Here is a 16293-nt window from a genome sequence, read left to right as displayed (position 1 = left end):
GTTTTATTGTGTGGTATTTGATAAAGGCCCCTTATAACAGTATAACACTAGTTAAAAACTAAATCATTAGACTTATTGGATGATACTAATCTACTATATAATATTTATATATCGTGTGTGTGTGTGTTGGATCATATTAAATTTCAATTTAAATGAATGATCTCTTATGAAACCATTGTTTGCTAACTAACCACACAATAATCATATATTATATAAAAAACGTAAATACATTTAGAATGTAAATACACGGTGTATATATTGCGTAAAGCAAATGATAGTTCATATGTAAATTTATATCTCACTTGAATCCATATGAATGTAAAAATCGAACTACACGTCCATGACAGGAGGCAACATGAACTATAGCATTACCTGAACCGTCACAAAAGAATGCAATAATGGAACGAACAACACGAGGACTTAGGGATTCTATACTGAAAATATTTTTTTTGCCTGTAATGCAATTGAAAAAAAATCAATGTTGATAAATAAATCTTAATTTTGGAACAAATTATTTGTTAAAGAGATCTTGCTCAAGTGTCAAAAACATTATAACATTCCATGATCCTAACCTACCGAAATTTGGTAAGAATCCTTTGTAAAATGCAAGGACTCCCTGCAAAACAGGAACTCAAATAATCACGACATGACAACAGAATATGGTTATTCAAAACATGACAAATATAACTTTACCTCGACTCGTAAGGTTTTATCAATACAATCAACTGTACTTTTGTAAACCGATTCTCCCATCATTCTAGACTTCACCTGCCAAAACATAAATTGCATGTGACAAGAGATCAGACAGATTAGAAAAAAGAACCAGTTAGATATTGCTTTAAATGTATGGATCTTGTAGTCATATTTACTGCATTCATTATTTTTAGGGAGAATTTCATATACCCTTAAAAATATTTGAAACATCATATATGTTATATATACCGAATACAAACTTCCAATATCATGTATCCCCATAAAAACTAGTTAAAATATCAAATTTATCCATTTGATCAAAAACGATTCAATAAAGGACCATTTTACTCTTATTCTTATAAAGCTTTTAAATCTATATACCCATGAGAATTTCTGAAAATAGAATAAACTTAAAGGACGGAAAGTGTTATTTACATACTTCATAAAAATCAAGTGTGTTTAACCTTTCTCATATTTTTATAAACTTGATGGAAAATATTTTAAAAGATGAAACATACCCGTCCCAAATGTTTTTTATTTTGAATTTCCTCATCAGGTGTGAGTTGTTTTGTCTACATGCTTAATATTGTACTGGTAACAAACTTTAACAAAAATAATTCTATTTATTATAACTAGTGAAAAATTCTAAGTATAAGTACGAGTAGAAATCATAACAGGATATTGACTTAATTATTGATATAAAATGTCAAGGCCATGGTCACATAAATCGCAGTATGCTCCGGTACGGGTTCGTGGAAGAAATTCCTTGTGACCTTTTAGTACAAATCAAGAGGCTGAATCTAATCTTGCCTTTTTCCTCTCCCAATTTCAACCCCTTCGTTATCAAGATCATCCCACATCATTTCCTCCAATCTAGCACTTGAGCTTTCTATGTAAGCGCTTTCCGGTTCATATCCCACTTTTTGTGTGGGCCAGATTTATAAGATTTCGTAGAACGCGATTGAAGCCTAATGTTCGAGTGAATAAACAACACAAGTTTATCCGCTCTCTTGGAATTTAAACGATTCCGCTTCACACTATGGATATAGAAGTATGTACTCCAATTTCTCTTGGCCGAAGAACCACTAATTGGTTGGGAAAGAACTTTTTTTGCTACTTCGGGTGTCTCGATCCGTGAGTACTCCACCAATCAATTGCATCCATAGTGACAGCATTGGCTTGCTTTGCGGCTCTTATATATATTTCTTTCTTCATATGAAAAGTTGCAAATTGTTGTTGCAACAGTTGTCGTTCAGCCTCATTTTTAGATATTCTTTTAAACGCCTCCATAACACCAAGTGTAACTTCCTTGTCATTGTTAGGAGCCTTTCTAGGCTCTCCACCGGGTGCCAACTTCTCTAAGTAGTATTTATCATAAAATTTAGGACTTAAAGCAAAGCCTAAGCAATGAAGAGGGATTGCCATTTTCTCCCACCGAGCCACAACAATCTTATTAATTTCAGGGAAATAACCCGAGAACTTGTTTTCCATCATAATATCTTTAATTTCACCAACCATGTTGTCCATTTTCTCATAAATTCCTCCCATTCTAGGACTTTCACATAATTTAATTAGCAAATAATTTGGTTTGTGATGGCTAATATGTTCTCAACACCTTCCCAAAACAAGTCATCGTTAGTGGTCTTAGCCACATTTTCCCCGGCTGTTCGACTATTTCCGTGCCCACTGCTCATCATTTCCCTCCTAGAATTGAGGACAGTTACTGTTGCTAGTGCCTCCCGACATTTCAATAACTTTCTCAAGAGAATATAATGTGATACAAAACGAGTCTTTGCAGCTTTCAATAATTCAAACTTTGAGTATCTGTTGCTAGTGCCTCCCGACATTTCAATAACCTTCTCAAGAGAATATAATGTGATGCAAAAAGTGAATATGCAACTTTCAATAATTCGAACTTTGAGTTTTCTTTGAAAATTGTATCGGTTGTGACGGCTAACGCGGCGAATTTGAAGGCGGCCGGAAGAGAGATCGAGAAGGTATATCCACATATATGTTGGTTCCCTTGTTGCGTACACACGTTAAGTCTTATTTTTAAAGACAATGCAAATGCAATTTTTTGGATATTTGACACTTACAAAAGAGGTAAGGTTGTTGTTAAGTATTTCCTTAATCACACTCATGCGTTAGCAATTTTCAAAGAAAACTCAAAGTTTGAATTATTGAAAGTTGCAAAGACTCGTTTTGTATCACATTATATTCTCTTGAGAAAGTTATTGAAATGTCGGGAGGCACTAGCAACAGTAACTGTCCTCAATTCTAGGAGGGAAATGATGAGCAGTGGGCACGAAAATAGTCGAACAGCCGGGGAAAATGTGGCTAAGACCACTAACGATGACTTGTTTTGGGAAGGTGTTGAGAACATATTAGCCATCACAAACCAAATTATTTGCTAATTAAATTTTGTGAAGGTCCTAGAATGGGAGGAATTTATGAGAAAATGGACAACATGGTTGGTGAAATCAAAGATATTATGATGGAAAACAAGTTCTCGAGTTATTTCCCTGAAGTTAATAAGATTGTCGTGGCTCGGTGGGAGAAAATGGCAATCCCTCTTCATTGCTTAGGCTTTGCTCTAAGTCCTAAATTTTATGATAAATACTACTTAGAGAAGTTGGCACCCGGTGGAGAGCCTAGAAAAGCTCCTAACAATGACAAGGAAGTTACACTTGGTGTTATGGAGGCGTTTAAAAGAACATCTAAAAATGAGGCTGAACAACTGTTGCAACAACAATTTGCAACTTTTCATACGAAGAAAGGAATATATATAAGAGCTGCAACGCAAGCCGGTGTTGTCACTATGGATGCAATTGATTGGTGGAGTGCGTACGGATCCGAGACACACGAACTAGCCGAAGTAGCAAAAAAAGCTTTTTCCCAACCAATTAGTAGTTCTTCGGCCGAGAGAAATTGGAGTACATACTCCTATATCCATGGTGTGAAGCGGAATCGTTTAAATTCCAAGAGAGCGGATAAACTTGTGTTTATTCACTCGAACATTGGGCTTCAATCGCGTTTTACAGAATCTTATAAATCTGGCCCACACAAAAAGTGGGATATGAACCGGAAAGCGCTTACATAGAAAGCTCAAGTGCTAGATTGGAGGAAATGATGTGAGATGATCTTGATGACGAAGCCACGAAGGGGTTGAAAGTGGGAGAGGAAAAAGGCAAGATTAGATTCAGCCTCTTGATTTGTACCAAAAGGTCACAAGGAATTTCTTCCACTTGATTTGTAGCATCTGTTTTGATTTGCAGATTCTGTTTTCATTAGATTCAGCCTCTTGACTTGCAGAATCTGTTTTGAAAGTTTTTCTTATTATGTTTTGATTTTGAACTTATTTTCTACCTTGTAACTTTGTTCTTGTATGGTAGTACCTTCACTATATTAGTAATGGAGATTTTGTTTTGAAGTTTGAACCTTTTCCAGATTTTGTTTGTATTAGTGTATTACAATAGGCATAAGAATATTAAGACATATAGCGACCCGGACTATGTGATACACCGTACCGGTTTGTAACGAAATGAACCTGCCCCCCTTCGTATCGAATTCGTCTAGCCTAGCGAACCACGTACCCGAACCGGAGCGCACCGTGATTTATGTGACTATGTTTGGGTTGGGTGTATATATATGATGTTTCATCAAGTTTCTACTGGTATATATGATATATTATTAAGTTTAAGGGGTATATATGACATTCTCCCTTATTAATAACTTTGAAAAAAGAACAATCCATATAAACACTAAACAGTGACTTTACCACATCAACAGGTGAACCGATCAATACTGCAAAAAACCCCGCACCTAAACCGGCGAGTAGATGTGTGAATATACTGTCCGTGAACCCCGGAATTTTCAAAACGAACTACAAAAGTTGAACCAAAAACAATAATACAAACGAGTAAGCAAGTAGATACAACACCATATTCAGACACATAAGTAAAATAGTTAACACAATTCAAACCTGTTTCACGTGATCATAACTCGCGAGTTCTGCAGCATTAACAGTAGCATTTCTAGCAATATTTGGGCCCAAACCAGTCCAAAGTGCCATTAACCCTTCCTGTTTTGGCATCTCAAATTTGTTAACTTATATAACGGGCCAAAAGTAGCCCAAACTGTTACCTCTTTAAGTATGGTGTAATACGCGTTTAAAGCACCAGTGTACCGCCGTGGTGCGCCAGGTGGTAGTTTACCTTCAGCTTGAAGGCGTACTTTCACTAAATCGGTTGGATTAGCCAATGTAATTGCTATAGCACCTGTTTGATGAGAAACAATGGTCTTTATCAACATTAGTAGGCTTGTAAACAAACCGAACAACAAACATGGACTGAACATGTTCGTGTTCATTCGTTTAACTTTAACCAAACAAATGATCACACACGAACAAATAAACAACCACTCAACCAGGATTTCCTTGTTAATGCTCATTTATGTTTGTTAACAGTATAAATGAACATAACTGAGTTAAAACCAAGTTAATCATCCTAGACCAAGTTGTAATGGGCCTAAAAGTTTAATTGAGTATATTAACAAACGTAAATGAATGAGCTTAAACAAACATAAACTAATGAACATAAACAAACTTAGATGAACGAATGTTCACAAACATAAATGAACGAACAAGACATGTGTTCATGTTTGCTCGTTTAACGAAATGTAAAGAAAACTTGTTCATTTTCGTTTGTTTATTAAATAAACTAACTTTTCACCGAAAGATTCACTACATGTTTGGTTCGTTTACAGGCCTAAAGACCAGGGAGAAGATTGTATAAGGTGATATAACCAAGATTAGAGAGAAGTAATGAAGACAAAAGGTAAAAGTTAATTTGTATAAACTTTATAAATGGATTGATCTGGATAGTGTTTTATCTAGAACAAGTCAAAGGAGTAAATTAAATACAAGTGCCACCTCAAAAGAAAAACATCATAAAATCACTCGCCTGTAATCAAAGCAGCAAGTATTTTCTGAAATAATGAAACTTCAGCAAGCATATTACCACCAACACAAAAAGCCTTCACCTGCATAACAATAATAATATTATATTAAATGAATCACCAACCAGATAACCTGGATACTTGATACTTACAGGCTCATACAAACTGATTCTTAAGCCTCCATATATAAACTGGCGATGTAATCCAGGTATGATACCTTTCCAAAGTGCAATTAAACCTTCTTCTTGTGCTATAGTAGCAACAGTACCTAAAAGGCCCTTGTACTTTTATGTACCATATTCTTCTCCTAATGTTGCTCGTTTTTGGAGTTGAAGTCGAACTTTAGCAGTGTCGAGAGGGATTGTACATAGCTGCACAAAATTAGGAAATCCAAAATAAATGCTAACATTTTTTTCTAACTAAGTACTGAAAAACTATAAATATTGCTTTTCCAAGTGAAGAATGCAATCTTTTAAAGATTATGATTACAATATACTATCAAATTACAATAAGAATCTAACTTCTTTTAAATAAACAATACACTTTGGGTGGCTTTCAACTGTTTTGACATCTTATACATAAACCAAAAACCAAATCGACTCGTCAAAATTTGCACCTATAGTTTCACCTTCTTGTGTATATCTTCCAGTCTTTTTTTAAAACAAGCTCAGTAATAAAGCCTAACACACATAGCTAAGAGTGTCAGTTTATGATTTCCAATAACATCATTCATTACAAGTTACAACAACATAAAAAATTCTTAGATGCCCTAGAATAAGAATATTACAATTAATTTTGTTAGGTATATCAACAAATTTGCATGCATAAACATCATAACAATAAACACAAATTGCATATGCAGGTTATAAAATGATACACACATTCAACAATTAAATTACTCTGCCCTAGAATAACAACATTTCATTTAAACTTTTATACGTATACCAGCATAATTAAATGCATAAACATCATAACAATAAACAAAATTTGCAGATGCAGATTACGAAATGATACACGCATTCGACGATTACATCACTCTTCCCTAGAATAACAAATTTTCATTTAATTATTCTACGTATATCAACATACATACATACATTGACACATTCATAAACATCATAACAGTAAACACAAATTACAGATGCAGGTTACGAAATGAGACACACATTCAACAATTAAATTACTCTTCCCTATAATAACAACATTTCATTTAAGTATTTAACCGTTTTAGGCGTATCAACACACTTAAATACATTAACATCATAACAGTTAACACAGCAGATGCAGAATATGATATAATGCACACATTCAACGATTAAATTATTCCTGCTAACATTACGAGCTTCAAATCTAACACTCTGCCAATAATAATAATAATAATATATGGAATGGAGATAAACCTCAGCAAAACAGGCGGCGAATGCGCTGCAGAAGAAGGTTCCGGCGAAGGAGATCTGGCTGAGATCCGCCATAACCGGAGGAGATGTGGAGGTGAGGTAGAGCTAGGGTTTTGGTGTCGTTAGATCGAAGGAAAGTGATTGTCATTTATTGTGGACTCAACTGGGAGCGGTGACGCTGGCTGGTTATCCTATTCCTCGTTCATCAACTGTACAACTCTACGAAGGTTGGTTTAAGTATTATTATTTATTTAATTCACTGTATTTCCTGGAATTTTTATACTTATCTACTTTATGAATAAAATGTGTGTTTCTTTAAATATGTTATTATTTATTGAAGTTTTCTAGCCGGATTATGTTGTATTAATCGGGTTTAGGGACGGACAAAAACTTTTTGTAGTGTTATTTGTATGTGAAAATCCTGATCGCCCCCCTTAAGATTAGTGTTAAGTCCCGATGTCACCCCCAAGAGAATAATTCTTGGGTCCGCCACTGATCGGGTTCACACTGGTTTGACTTTGGCGTTTCCTTGGGAAACCAAACCGCTGGCTGTCACTTGACAGTCGTTATGCTACCAAAGATCAGAACTCGCTAGCGTAACACACGATGGAACAAAAACCCGAGTGTGCTTTGGATTCGAACTGACAACCTTGCACAAGACCTGTATGGTTATATCAAGTCTTTCATTGTCATAATTCTTCAAAAGTACACACAAATGAAGAGCAAACTAACTAAAGAATTATATGTATTTGGAACTTTTATACTTATGTCTGCTTTTCCACTATGAATGTATATGAATTTGGAAAGGTTATTTGTTAAATAAATATATAAGATAAAATTGTTTTTATAATAACAATTTTATAAAATTGTTTTAAACAAAACTCAAAAATAAATGTATCATGATGTAGTGAATTTAATTAATAGTCTGTTTAAAAATTTAAAAACCTTGTTTGTTGTTAAAAATAAATAAAAGCATGCTTTTAAACAAACGCTGGATTCAGGTTTTGAGTTCAAATTTATTAATCTTTAAATTAGATGCATTCATGTATTGTTGCTGATTCTTTTAGGATATAAAATCGTGTGGTTGATATGCCTATCAACTTATATTAAAATATATGCACATATAAAAATGACTTTTAAACATATGCCACGAACATCTGGTGTTGAATTTAGCATCGTCCTTAACGCCAAAACTCAACTGAAACATATTCTTTTTTTTGTCAGTGATCTTTTAAATGCATATTTCATTAATTTTCCTCGTTTATTAAAACATATTAACTGTGAAAATTTATTTGTCTCAAATAAATGTACTATTCGTCAACAGTACTTGTCATTAAGATTTTGTACCACACAATGAATTATAATTTAAAAATGTGGGGTCTTTGTGTGCTCGTATTACATCTTATGTGTAACCAATAGAAGATGACAATCACATTTTGTATACTAATTTATATATGATTACTCATAATTAACCGATAATAGCTATCACTGCAACTGGCTTCTAGTGTCACTTAGTAAAATTTTCTTATTAACGCATTAGTACAAAAACTAGTTATCACTAATTTAGGTTATGGTCATTGATTTCCCTAATCCGAGTATAGTAAAATACTAAAATGGACTTCTCAATTCAACTTAACCAACAACAAGATAACACAAAACAACATACTCATGCTAAAGTGCTAAACCACAATTGTCATCAAACTCAAACTCTAGGAATGATCATAGCTCTTAGACTATTCTTCATCACCACCATAAACTCCAACTTCTCACTAAAATCCACCTTACTATCTTCCGGACACACCCTCCATTCAAACTCTTGAACCATCCGAGCAATCATCAAACTCACAACCATCATTCCCATCCCCAAACCCGGGCATATCCTTCGCCCCGCCCCGAACGGGATCATCTTCATTCCACACACACCCGTTACATCCACATTTTCACAACCTGAAACAAACCTATCCGGATCAAATTTATCCGGGTTGGTCCACAGTTTCGGGTCCTCTCCAATCCCGGGAATGTATATCTCAATGTGACTACCCATCGGTATATCATATCCCGCGAGTTTTACATCTTCGGTAACCGAATGCGTCAAAGTGATGTAACTCGGAGGGTGTTTTCGTAACAATTCCTTTACAAACGCGTTTAGATACGACATATTTTCAACGTCTTTCTCGTTAATTTTTCGTCCGCTTGTACCCACTACCGATTTTATCTCGTCGTAGATGCGCGATTGGATGGAAGGCCTTTCGATTAGCCTCGCAATGGCCCATTCGATTAAAGTGGAGGTCGAGTCGGCCCCACCATTGAGAAACTCTGAACAAAGAGTAACAATCTCTGGATCTGTCAGTGGGTGGTCCCGCCCCTCCACCGACAAATCAAACAGAGTGTCCACATAACATAACTCCAGCGATGCAGGGTCTCTCATCGCCAGAGTTCTTCGTCTCTGTTCTATAAGCGGGGCCAGCATCTCGAGCTGTAGTTCTCTCACTCGCGATGCTCGCTTCCACTGCCTATAAAACAGAGGCCTCAAGAGTGGCAAAAAGTCATCTAACCTCGGATGGATAGTCATCAAAACCTTTTTCAACATTTCGTCTATTTCCAGTATCGATATCTCATCCATCTCAACTCCAAAACACATAGTTAAAAGTATATAAAACACTGTAAACCGCGCATTCTTCAAAACCCAAACCGCGCCTCCGTTCTCCTTCGCCTCAGATTTCAACTTATTTATAAGCTTATCCATAGCCATTATTCTAACATTCCTAAACATACGCAATCTACTAGCACTAAGCACATTCTGCACCATATTCCTACGTAACGACCTCCAAACCGGACCGTACAATGCCGAATTAACACTAAGCTTGTTGGAACTGAATAACACTCGTGTCGGATTCTCGGGAGGCCTGGTAGCAAAGACATGGCCTTGTTCAATTAACGCTTGATGAATAATATCGGCTCGGGAGAGTATGATCATGGTTCTTGCTCCCATTTGGAGAGTCATGATGGGACCGTATTCGGGCAACAGTTCTCGGACATATTGGAAGAACGGTTTGCCCGAAGCGGCGATTTGGAGTAGGTTGCCAAAGATGGGCCAACCGGGTGGTCCGGGTGGGAGGTTAAGGCGCGGTTTAGCGCGAATGAGGGTGAAGATGATGGATACGAAGAAGGTGAGTGTGGTTAAGATGATGGTGTTAGTGAACTCCATTGATGAATGGATGAAGTGATGGTGGTGTGTAGGGTTTAAGAGTGTGTGTGTGTGTGTGTGTGTGTGTTTTCACAGGTGTCGAATCTGTTTGAGGTATTTTTGTAAGTACGTGAACATCTGTCAAGGTTATATAGCATGAGAATCATGGAATGTGTGTTTAGTGAAAGGTAAAAATTTTGTTTTAACTATGATAAAATAAAACAAAATTTCTTATTTTTTTTAATTACTGAAATTAATTATGTATTAATCGTGTTGATACTATGGGGTGTTTGGGATTCCTTATTTTAGTTTATTATAGCTTATAACTTATGGGTTATAAGTTATAAGATGTTTGGGAAAGTTTGGTTTTGTGAGTGTATAATGTATAAGTTAACACTACTAGAAAACAAGTCATTTTTCAACAAAAGTTTCTTACAAATTTCCTACAAGGAATTCTAACAGATTTCAAACGAATCATCAACAAAATAGTGACAATATGTTTTTTTTTTGTTGGAAAACTGTTGCAACTTCCTATGAAAATTTCCTACAAATTTCTTACAAGTAATTCCAACGTATTTCAAACAAATTATCAACAAAATAGTGATAATATGTTTTTTTGTTGGAAAATTGTTGCAACTTTCCAACAAGATTCCAACAAAAAAAATATATTTATTAATTATATTTATTACTTTTGATGAAAATTGTTGGAAAACATTATCTGATTTTGACAATTGGTTTACCTAACATCGTTGTCTATTAATGAGATTGAATTGCTCGTTGTGATGAGACAGGTCAACATGTCTTGTTTTTATAAAGTAAGTCATTACTTTAATATTGGCAAGTTTACGTATCTTAAAAGGTGGTTGAAAGTTGAAACTTTTATCCGGATTGAAGATCATTTTTGTGAAAAAAAAAGGCATGGATTATAATAAATCCAAGGGTTCCAGGGGGTTTTACATGTTTATATGATTATAATTTAGGTTTCGTATAAATTTGAACACAAAACATGTGTAATAGACTAACACTGAGCCTTTATGGACATTGCACATCACATCATCCTCAGTGGATGAATCGACGTTTTTTATGTGTGAAGAAGTGTGCAAGGGTGTGGGCGTGTGGCAAAGCACAAGCCTTGGGCAGTAGGTAGACAATTTGTTATTAAATAACTAGGTAGTGTGTCCAGCGCGTTACAACGGGGCTATATTCTATCTATGCTTGACTTGTAGTCAAGCAAATTAAATATGCGTAGCGGCGGAACGCAAACCTGTTTAGTACCGGGTTAAAGTACCAAAACTAAACAAAACAAATAATAATAAGTTAGTCAACACTCATCTACAATAAATTAACATATATTTAAAATAATAGGGAAAAAATGTGTGTTGGGGAGGCAAACTAACCACAAATGGACGATACTGACGACGACAAATAAATAACCTGCGCCTTGCAGCGTCAAACCGACGCGAGTTCGGTCAACATTGATGACATTGACTCTTAGTCGTAAATATAGAATTCGGTCGTTCTCGATGGTACCAACAACATATATCTATAAGGTCAAATTTTTTAATGAAGTTGCTAATAAGAAACAAAAACATTAAAATAAAATAAATTATGGATGACAACACAAGATTAGTCCACGTGAATCAATTAAAAATGTCGCGACACCAACCCATGCTAATTAATATATATTAATATATTATAGTACAATTATATCGGGCAATAATATTGCTTCAACTTACATTAAATTTATTTTATCTTTTGTTTTTCTTTATTTAATTTCATGAGAACCCATTACATACCTTGATGGTTCGTGTTTCTAGAAGCTCTTCTATTTACATGTGTCACACTCCGACTTAGGGTTTAGGCATGTGACCAATAGGTGGTAAATGTTTTGTAAATATATCCGAGTTGCGAGTTTGTTTTAACGGAAGTCTTTAATATATAAAATATTCAGTTATAAAATATTATTATCCGAGTTGCGAGTTGCTAAATCTACTTACACATATACTACTTATGCTACATATACTATATATACTACTTTTTACTACAACTTATGAACTCACCAACCTCGTGTTGACCCTTGAGTATTTATACTTGCCCAGGTTGCTAGATGTGCTAAGGATCGGGTTTGCATTGCTTATGTTTGGAGTATAACAAAGGTGTTATTGTTGGTTTCACAAAGGTATTATTGTTGGTTTCACAAAGGTATTGAAAAGATTTTTACAAAGCGTCATCGTCATTTACCAACTGTGTGCTGACGTATTTTCTAACCCATTTTACAGGAAATCAGAAAGGTTAGAACAGACAAGCAAGATATTATAGAAGATTGGAGATATAGTTATATGATGCTATCTGGTAGCTCAGATACTTTATATTAAAATATTATAAAGGATTATGTTTTCTAAAGACAGGTATTTGAATTATCAAAAGGGTAGTTAAATCCGATTTTTCAATATTATAATATTTTATTCAAGACTTCCGCTAAAAAGAATATATTTTATTAAATAAGCTTTGTAAACATTAAATGGGTATTTTAACCCGATATTTTATAACTAAATATTTTATATATTAAAGACTTCCGTTAAAACAAACTCGCAACTCGGATATATTTACAAAACATTTACCACATATTGGTCACATGCCTAAACCCTAAGTCGGAGTGTGACACATGTAAATAGAAGAGCTTCTAGAAACACGAACCATCAAGGTATGTAATGGGTTCTCATGAAATTAAATAAAGAAAAGCAAAAGATAAAATAAATTTAATGTAAGTTGAAGCAATATTATTGCCCGATATAATTGTACTATAATATATTAATATATATTAATTAGCATGGGTTGGTGTCGCGACATTTTTAATTGATTCACGTGGACTAATCTTGTGTTGTCATCCATAATTTATTTTATTTTAATGTTTTTGTTTCTTATTAGCAACTTCATTAAAAAATTTGACCTTATAGATATATGTTGTTGGTACCATCGAGAACGACCGAATTCTATATTTACGATTAAGAGTCAATGTCATCAATGTTGACCGAACTCGCGTCGGTTTGACGCTGCAAGGCGCAGGTTATTTATTTGTCGTCGTCAGTATCGTCCATTTGTGGTTAGTTTGCCTCCCCAACACACATTTTTTCCCTATTATTTTAAATATATGTTAATTTATTGTAGATGAGTGTTGACTAACTTATTATTATTTGTTTTGTTTAGTTTTGGTACTTTAACCCGGTACTAAACAGGTTTGCGTTCCGCCGCTACGCATATTTAATTTGCTTGACTACAAGTCAAGCATAGATAGAATATAGCCCCGTTGTAACGCGCTGGACACACTACCTAGTTATTTAATAACAAATTGTCTACCTACTGCCCAAGGCTTGTGCTTTGCCACACGCCCACACCCTTGCACACTTCTTCACACATAAAAAACGTCGATTCATCCACTGAGGATGATGTGATGTGCAATGTCCATAAAGGCTCAGTGTTAGTCTATTACACATGTTTTGTGTTCAAATTTATACGAAACCTAAATTATAATCATATAAACATGTAAAACCCCCTGGAACCCTTGGATTTATTATAATCCATGCCTTTTTTTTTCACAAAAATGATCTTCAATCCGGATAAAAGTTTCAACTTTCAACCACCTTTTAAGATACGTAAACTTGCCAATATTAAAGTAATGACTTACTTTATAAAAACAAGACATGTTGACCTGTCTCATCACAACGAGCAATTCAATCTCATTAATAGACAACGATGTTAGGTAAACCAATTGTCAAAATCAGATAATGTTTTCCAACAATTTTCATCAAAAGTAATAAATATAATTAATAAATATATTTTTTTTGTTGGAATCTTGTTGGAAAGTTGCAACAATTTTCCAACAAAAAAACATATTATCACTATTTTGTTGATAATTTGTTTGAAATACGTTGGAATTACTTGTAAGAAATTTGTAGGAAATTTTCATAGGAAGTTGCAACAGTTTTCCAACAAAAAAAAACATATTGTCACTATTTTGTTGATGATTCGTTTGAAATCTGTTAGAATTCCTTGTAGGAAATTTGTAAGAAACTTTTGTTGAAAAATGACTTGTTTTCTAGTAGTGTTAACTTATACATTATACACTCACAAAACCAAACTTTCCCAAACATCTTATAACTTATAACCCATAAGTTATAAGCTATAATAAACTAAAATAAGGAATCCCAAACACCCCATAGTATCAACACGATTAATACATAATTAATTTCAGTAATTAAAAAAAATAAGAAATTTTGTTTTATTTTATCATAGTTAAAACAAAATTTTTACCTTTCACTAAACACACATTCCATGATTCTCATGCTATATAACCTTGACAGATGTTCACGTACTTACAAAAATACCTCAAACAGATTCGACACCTGTGAAAACACACACACACACACACACACACACTCTTAAACCCTACACACCACCATCACTTCATCCATTCATCAATGGAGTTCACTAACACCATCATCTTAACCACACTCACCTTCTTCGTATCCATCATCTTCACCCTCATTCGCGCTAAACCGCGCCTTAACCTCCCACCCGGACCACCCGGTTGGCCCATCTTTGGCAACCTACTCCAAATCGCCGCTTCGGGCAAACCGTTCTTCCAATATGTCCGAGAACTGTTGCCCGAATACGGTCCCATCATGACTCTCCAAATGGGAGCAAGAACCATGATCATACTCTCCCGAGCCGATATTATTCATCAAGCGTTAATTGAACAAGGCCATGTCTTTGCTACCAGGCCTCCCGAGAATCCGACACGAGTGTTATTCAGTTCCAACAAGCTTAGTGTTAATTCGGCATTGTACGGTCCGGTTTGGAGGTCGTTACGTAGGAATATGGTGCAGAATGTGCTTAGTGCTAGTAGATTGCGTATGTTTAGGAATGTTAGAATAATGGCTATGGATAAGCTTATAAATAAGTTGAAATCTGAGGCGAAGGAGAACGGAGGCGCGGTTTGGGTTTTGAAGAATGCGCGGTTTACAGTGTTTTATATACTTTTAACTATGTGTTTTGGAGTTGAGATGGATGAGATATCGATACTGGAAATAGACGAAATGTTGAAAAAGGTTTTGATGACTATCCATCCGAGGTTAGATGACTTTTTGCCACTCTTGAGGCCTCTGTTTTATAGGCAGTGGAAGCGAGCATCGCGAGTGAGAGAACTACAGCTCGAGATGCTGGCCCCGCTTATAGAACAGAGACGAAGAACTCTGGCGATGAGAGACCCTGCATCGCTGGAGTTATGTTATGTGGACACTCTGTTTGATTTGTCGGTGGAGGGGCGGGACCACCCACTGACAGATCCAGAGATTGTTACTCTTTGTTCAGAGTTTCTCAATGGTGGGGCCGACTCGACCTCCACTTTAATCGAATGGGCCATTGCGAGGCTAATCGAAAGGCCTTCCATCCAATCGCGCATCTACGACGAGATAAAATCGGTAGTGGGTACAAGCGGACGAAAAATTAACGAGAAAGACGTTGAAAATATGTCGTATCTAAACGCGTTTGTAAAGGAATTGTTACGAAAACACCCTCCGAGTTACATCACTTTGACGCATTCGGTTACCGAAGATGTAAAACTCGCGGGATATGATATACCGATGGGTAGTCACATTGAGATATACATTCCCGGGATTGGAGAGGACCCGAAACTGTGGACCAACCCGGATAAATTTGATCCGGATAGGTTTGTTTCAGGTTGTGAAAATGTGGATGTAACGGGTGTGTGTGGAATGAAGATGATCCCGTTCGGGGCGGGGCGAAGGATATGCCCGGGTTTGGGGATGGGAATGATGGTTGTGAGTTTGATGATTGCTCGGATGGTTCAAGAGTTTGAATGGAGGGTGTGTCCGGAAGATAGTAAGGTGGATTTTAGTGAGAAGTTGGAGTTTATGGTGGTGATGAAGAATAGTCTAAGAGCTATGATCATTCCTAGAGTTTGAGTTTGATGACAATTGTGGTTTAGCACTTTAGCATGAGTATGTTGTTTTGTGTTATCTTGTTGTTGGTTAAGTTGAA

The 16293-nt window shown here is 35.5% G+C and overlaps 2 protein-coding genes and 1 pseudogene across 3 annotated transcripts; 1 reads left to right on the top strand and 2 right to left on the bottom strand.

The window, feature by feature from the left end:
* Window positions 1-511: 511 nt before the first annotated feature.
* Window positions 512-7197, bottom strand: LOC143578508 (mitochondrial uncoupling protein 2-like; annotated as a pseudogene). The gene is made up of 8 exons (XR_013143281.1): window positions 7050-7197; window positions 5802-6020; window positions 5655-5733; window positions 4837-4970; window positions 4676-4774; window positions 4472-4576; window positions 694-768; window positions 512-616 (listed from the first exon to the last, which is right to left on the bottom strand). The product of XR_013143281.1 is annotated as a mitochondrial uncoupling protein 2-like (transcript).
* Window positions 7198-8744: 1547 nt separating this feature from the next.
* On the bottom strand, window positions 8745-10429 carry LOC143578512 (cytochrome P450 77A2-like). Its single transcript, XM_077062079.1, has one exon. It carries the CDS (start codon window positions 10252-10254, stop codon window positions 8749-8751), a length of 1506 nt encoding a protein of 501 aa, XP_076918194.1. The 5' UTR covers window positions 10255-10429; the 3' UTR covers window positions 8745-8748.
* A 4107-nt stretch (window positions 10430-14536) lies between these two features.
* On the top strand, window positions 14537-16221 carry LOC143578511 (cytochrome P450 77A2-like). Its single transcript, XM_077062078.1, has one exon. The coding sequence runs from the start codon at window positions 14712-14714 to the stop codon at window positions 16215-16217; it is 1506 nt and encodes a 501-aa protein (XP_076918193.1). The 5' UTR covers window positions 14537-14711; the 3' UTR covers window positions 16218-16221.
* Window positions 16222-16293: the final 72 nt, after the last annotated feature.

Source organism: Bidens hawaiensis, unplaced genomic scaffold (assembly GCF_021521415.1).
Source record: "Bidens hawaiensis isolate Kalapana, Puna unplaced genomic scaffold, B.hawaiensis_p1.1 tig00029282_1, whole genome shotgun sequence".
NCBI lineage: Eukaryota > Viridiplantae > Streptophyta > Magnoliopsida > Asterales > Asteraceae > Bidens > Bidens hawaiensis.
The sequence above is the reverse complement of the archived record's forward strand: the minus strand, read 5'-3'. Positions and strand labels throughout refer to the sequence as shown.